Raw genomic sequence first — 6,000 nt, forward strand, 5'->3', positions numbered from 1 at the left:
ACATGCATCAGGCCTACAAAGTCATCTTTTTATAGCCCATTTCATTTTTCCTAAATTGAAGGGAACTTTTCCCAGATTAATATTCTTTGTCGCTTCTCTCCTGATAAAGACAAGTTAAGAAAGACGCTCCTCGGTTATTGTCGAGTGCAGGTGTGATGTCAATAGCTTTAGCCTGCTGAAAGAGCGCTCTGCTTGAGCACTGCTCACAGGAATTGTGAATTAAATGCAATACAATGTTGCAACTATTCATGTCATTAGCAACAAGGAAGGCTAAAGCCTGACCAGTCGCCAACTCATCATTTTGCTTGTCAAATAAACTTTTATATACATTCTAAATGTCCCGAAAAGAGCAGTATTCATAATGCACATCTGACGCACAAACATCATCACCATAATAAGCTGCTCGCTCGTTTACATGTTGCATTGAATCTGAGGCGAATAAATACTTGATATTTTGATGCCATGAAAGTGAAGCGACTTTTATTTAATGCTTTGTAAAATACTTTGTGTTAAATTAATCCCTAATACATGCCTTTATTCTTAAGCATTTTGTTAAGTTTACGTTGAAATATGCCAACATCACATACAATGTGAAATTTGTTCAGAAAGAAAGAAGAAAATATGGTAATGATAACTCTTTGCTTGAATAAACAATTTAATTTGGAAGCCTCCAAAATGCGTCAGAACAAAAGAGGCCAGGGGAATTCATCTGAACCCCCCTGGCTGGCTACTTTTTCTCTTTGGCCTACTACTTACATTTTTGGGGAACACTCCCTTTCTGGAGTTAAACACCACCACTCCTGCTTCAGTGCGTCAAGAACTGCAGTAACTGTCACCTGGCATCCTCAGTGAAAGCTACGGGCTGTTGGGCATGTGCTCCTTACAATGTGAAATCCATTGGCCGTTGAAATCATTTTCATTAAAAAGCACTGATCTTGCTGTATAGAAGCATGGCTGCTTCAGTTTTTCACTGGCGGACTTCTAACTGTGACAACAGTGTTCCGACCATTTTAAATGTGAAAGTACCAATATGGACCATGGCACAGAATTGTCCATCTATCCTCAGAAAGAATTAATTAATTGGTCGCAAACTGGTTGAAAAATCCACTCAGCCAAATTTCTTGGCATCTGAATTGATAAAAACATTAAATTGGAAAGATCCACTTAGTCTGTAGAAAAGTAACAAAATTACCCATCATCCGTAACATCCATCCTTGGGTTCACCAGTCCTGTCTTTTAACTCTGAACTACAGCCTCATTTCCCCTTATCTTCCATACTGTAAAATTTCATGGGCCGCCACATACCCCACCTCTCTCACAGAATCTTCATTCTGCTGAAATAAACTGTAAGACTAATCACTCACTCAAACCATCTGAGCGCACTTTTTGCAAAACTGAATTTACTGTCCATTTTTGATCTGAACATTCAAATAAAATGCTATTTGCATCACCCAGAATCCATGCAAAAACCTTGCCAGGATCTATTCTGCCTTAATTTGCAAGTTCAGACACATAGCACTAGATATACCAACAATATTCATCTCCCTCTCTTTCACTCCTCTTTCACTCTGCTACTTGTTCTTAGGTGGCCTTAGCCTTCTATTAGTGGTAATAGAAGACTGTCACTAAGATGTTCATCTTAGTGACAGTCGGCCTGTAGTGTAGTGGTTAAGATGAATGACTGGGACACGCAAGGTCGGTGGTTCTAATCCCGGTGTAGCCACAACCGTTGGGCCCATGAGCAAGGCCCTTAACTCTGCACTGCTCCAGGGGTGGATTGTCTCCTGCTTAGTCTAATAAACTGTACATCGCTCTGGATGAGAGCGTCTGCTAAATGCCAATAATGTAATGTAATAATATTCAAATCAACAGCACCTATGTGTGGTGGTGGGTTACCGTGCACTGAACATTACTGCTGCCCTAGAGGTGTGGAGAATAGTTTTTAAAAAACACAGAAACTAAATAAAAACTTGCTGAGATTACAGGATGAACCTAGAATCCCCCCTTCCCCCTCCCCCCTTAATCACACACATGAGTTGTGCTGTATGTTTTGACAAAGGTTGATCTTTTAGATTACTCTGCCTTTCACTTTCAACAAATTCATCCTTTATTTCACAGTTTATCTTTAGAAATAATAATCATGAATTAGATTAAATAAAATACATGAGTGAGGATTTTTGCATTTGAAATCATGATCAAATTTTCAGTTGCCTGAACATTTTATTGCACTTTATTCTGACTAGAATTATAAAGTATGAAAATATGCTGTCAATCATCTACATGAATAAAGACATGATACTCACATGGCCTTCCTGCAGTTCCTGACTACTGGTACCAATCTCTGACGACCTGCTTTTGATGTGTTGTAGGTCTTCAAGTCAAACTCATCCAGGATCTCCTCTGACATCAGTAACACAAAGGCCAGAGCTGAACATTGGTGGGGTTCCAGCTCTTTATTAGAAAATTTTCCTGATCTCAAGGAATTCTGGATTTCCTCCACTCGAGAGTTGTCATTTAGTTCATTCAGACAATGGAACAGATTGATGGTCCTTTCTGCGGAAGATTCGCATTTGATCTTCTCCTTAATGTACTGAACTGTTTTCTTGATGCTCCCTGATCGGCTTTCTGTCTGTAGTCTCTTTAAGAGTTTTGTTGTCCATCCTGATGTTCTTCCTGTCTGTGTCAGTAGTCCTCCTAAGAGGGTCTCAATGGAGTCCAGAGAAAGGCCAAGAAGGAATCGGAGGAAAAGGTCCAGGTGCCCATTCTTACTCCGTAAGGCCTGATCTACTGCACTGCTGTGCAACTCAGACAGCTGCACTCTGCCACTGTGAGGTTTTGATTCTTCTGCTCTGAGCACATTTCTGTACTCATTTACAGATGAATGAAACACAAACAAGGCAGCCAGATACTCCTGAATGCTCAGATGCACAAAGCAGTATACCTTCTCCTGATCCAACCCACGCTCCTCTTTAAAGATCTCTGTGCACACCCCAGAGTACACTGAAGCTTCACTGACATCAATGCCACTGTCTCTCAGGTCCTCTTCATAGAATATCAGATTGCCCTTTTCCAGCTGTTGAAAAGCCAGCTGCCCCAGTTTCAGGATGATTTCTGTATCTGATGCTGACGTCTTTGGGTTTGTTTCATCAGAGCCACGATACTTCAGATTCTTCACATTAGTCTGAATGAGCAGGAAGTGTGTGTACATTTCAGTCAGAGTTTTGGGCAGATCTCCACTCTCTACTTTACCCAACATTGTCTCCAGAACTGTAGCAGAAATCCAACAGAAGACTGGTATGTGACACATGATGTTGAGACTCCTGGATGACTGGATGTGTGAGATGATTCTAGTGGCCTGGCTCTGATCTCTGATTCTCTTTGTGAAGTACTCCTCCTTCTGCGGTTCATTGAACCCTCTTACCTCTGTCACCTGGTGAATGCACTCAGGAGGGATCTGACTGGTAGCTGCAGGTCGGGAGGTGATCCAGAGGAGAGCAGAGGGAAGCAGATTCCCCTTAATGAGGTTGGTCAGCAGCACATCCACTGATGATGACTCTCTTATATCACAGCAGATGTCATTGCTTTGGAAATTTAGAGGAAGGCGACACTCATCCAGACCATCAAAGATGAACACAACTTTGACTTCATCACTTTCAACACTTTGGATCTCTTTCAGTTGTGGAAAGTAGTGCTGCAGAAGTTGCATCAGACTGAATGCTCTTTCCTTCTTCAGATTCAGATCTCGGAAAGGTAGAGTGAAGATGAAATCAACGTCCTGATTTGCTTTTCCTTCTGCCCAGTCCAGAATGAACTTCTGCACAGAGACGGTTTTCCCAATGCCAGCGATGCCCTTTGTAAGCACAGTTCTGATGCGTTTCCCTTGTCCAGGTAAAGCCTTAAAGATGTCATTGCAGAGGATTGGAGTCTCCTGGGTGGTTTGTCTCTTGGATGCCATCTCAATCTGTCTGACCTCGTGCTCATTATTGACCCCCCCACTTCCCCCCTCTGTGATGTAGAGCTCTGTATAGATCTCATTGAGGAGGGTCGAGTGGCCATGTGTTGCTAAACCTTCAAATATGTATTCAAACTTCTTCTTCAGATGAGTTTTAAGTTCCTCCTGGACTCTTTTAATGGATTCATCTGAAGAGAGGAAATATACATGTAGTTATATATATATATATATATATATATATATATATATATATATATAATATAATTATGTTTTAAATAAGATTAACATTTCCCATTCAATAACAGATTAAAAAGAAAAAGCTTATGCAGTCAGTTTTCACAGTATTTTACTCACATCACAGTGTTACATAAACCTTAACAGTGTAACACACACCTCTCTCACAGTATTACAGACCTCTCAGTGATAATCAATCACAAATACTATAATAAATAATAGCAAAAAATACATACTGTTGCACTTGTACAATAAGAAAAAAAAATGAGAAAACTGACAATTGTCCTTTTCCATGCAATTTCTCAGGTTTATGCTGTGGATGCTTGTGGTAAATACCGTCTTCAAAGGTCACATGGTCATTTAAAAAGCTATTCTTCCCTGAATATTAACTCAGGGCAGTCTGTCTGATGGGACAGTGCTTTGGTTACTGCACAAACTCAGGACAGTCTGTCTGATGGGATAGTGCTTTAGTTACTGCACAAACTCAGGACAGTCTGTGCAGTAACTAAAGCACTCTGCCATCAGACAGACTGCCCTGAGTTTGTGCAGTAGCTAAAGCACTCTGCCATCAGACAAACTCAGGGCAGTCTGTCTGATAGGACAGTGCTTTAGTTACTGCACAAACTCAGGGCAGTCTGTGTCATTGTGGGAGGTAGTGACTGATTGTGGCCACCAGAGGGCAGTGGCTCATTTTCACCTGGCCCTCATTAGTGCTAGGGGAGCATACCTCCTGAGAGTATTTAAAGCCATTGCTCTTACACAAAGCTGGTAAGCACACGATGGTTTGGGTTTCTTATACACTTAAAAGAAAAGGGTTGTGTACACTGCTGACACCTTCCAAAAGGTTCTTTGTTTTTCTCTTTTATTTTCAAGCTCGTGTAAGCCTGTAGTTGAGGGACGTTGTCCCTGGTAAATGTATTTTGGTTTGTGTTTTTTCCTGAGCTGCGTCTCAAGTTTTTTATTTTCGTGTTTTTTCTAGGTTGTACTTTTATTTTGATCCCCGGTCTGGGGTTTTCAGTGCTCACCTTTAAGCGCTTATTTTGGTTGGGTAGTTCGCCCTGTTTTTTAATGGTCGTTTTATTTTCTTATAGCCGTTTTAGGCTTTATTTCTGATTTGCTCGGAGATTTCCTCTGAGTTCTTTTCTGTTCCTCCCCCTGTTCCGGGAGAAGTCCCCATTTGTATTTGAATAATCCCCGTTCCTTCATCTTCCGGGATTTAGCGTTAGCGTGTTTGCTTATAAGGATTTACCCTAAGTCGCTTCTGACTCTCCGCCTATCCCCGACATCACAGTCTGTCTGATTGCCCTGAGTTTGTGCAGTAACTAAAGTTTACTTTAGAAAAAACTTTAAAAAAACTTACTGTGCTGCTCTCTCTCAGCGAGATCCTTCTGCTTCATGTTCCTCAGGATGTGGAGTGTGATCTTCAGAGACCTGTCACTGCCACAGGTCTCCAGCATCTTCTCAACAATGTACAGGACCTCAGGATCCTCCTGCTCTCTTTCACTGCATTCTGGGTAATCATGGCTTTGATGACACTCGAAGGATTCCTTCATCTTTATGAACTTCTCCAGCACAGAAGGTTCTTCAGACAGAGTCTTAAAGCATTCTGGACAGTCCTGATTCAGATGACTCTGAAACAGTTTAAACTTTCCATTCTTCTTCAGCTCCACCAGTGCGTGCAGGAGAGACTGAAATAAACACATGAAGAGGTGTGCTGTATCAGTGTGTAATGAACACTCAATGCACCACAACCATTGCCTTGTGTGTCACATGCTTTTGATGGCCAGAAAAGGGACAGATCATTTCAGACAACA

General features: G+C 41.4%; 1 protein-coding gene across 1 annotated transcript in view; it reads right to left on the reverse strand.

Annotated features, from left to right (window-relative positions):
* The window catches only part of LOC133140030 (NACHT, LRR and PYD domains-containing protein 3-like), a 40,320-nt gene extending 34,643 nt beyond the window's left edge, over nucleotides 1-5,677 (reverse strand). The window contains exons 1-2 of the mRNA XM_061259547.1: nucleotides 5,547-5,677; nucleotides 2,304-4,140 (exon numbers count right to left, since the gene is read on the reverse strand). Of these exons, the coding sequence (XP_061115531.1) occupies nucleotides 2,304-4,140; nucleotides 5,547-5,643 (1,934 nt within the window). The 5' untranslated portion in view covers nucleotides 5,644-5,677. The remainder of the gene's footprint in view (nucleotides 1-2,303; nucleotides 4,141-5,546) is intronic.
* Between the last annotated feature and the right edge of the window lie 323 nt (nucleotides 5,678-6,000).

The sequence above is a fragment of the Conger conger genome, chromosome 11 (assembly GCF_963514075.1).
Source record: "Conger conger chromosome 11, fConCon1.1, whole genome shotgun sequence".
In the NCBI taxonomy this organism is placed as follows: Eukaryota; Metazoa; Chordata; class Actinopteri; order Anguilliformes; family Congridae; genus Conger; species Conger conger.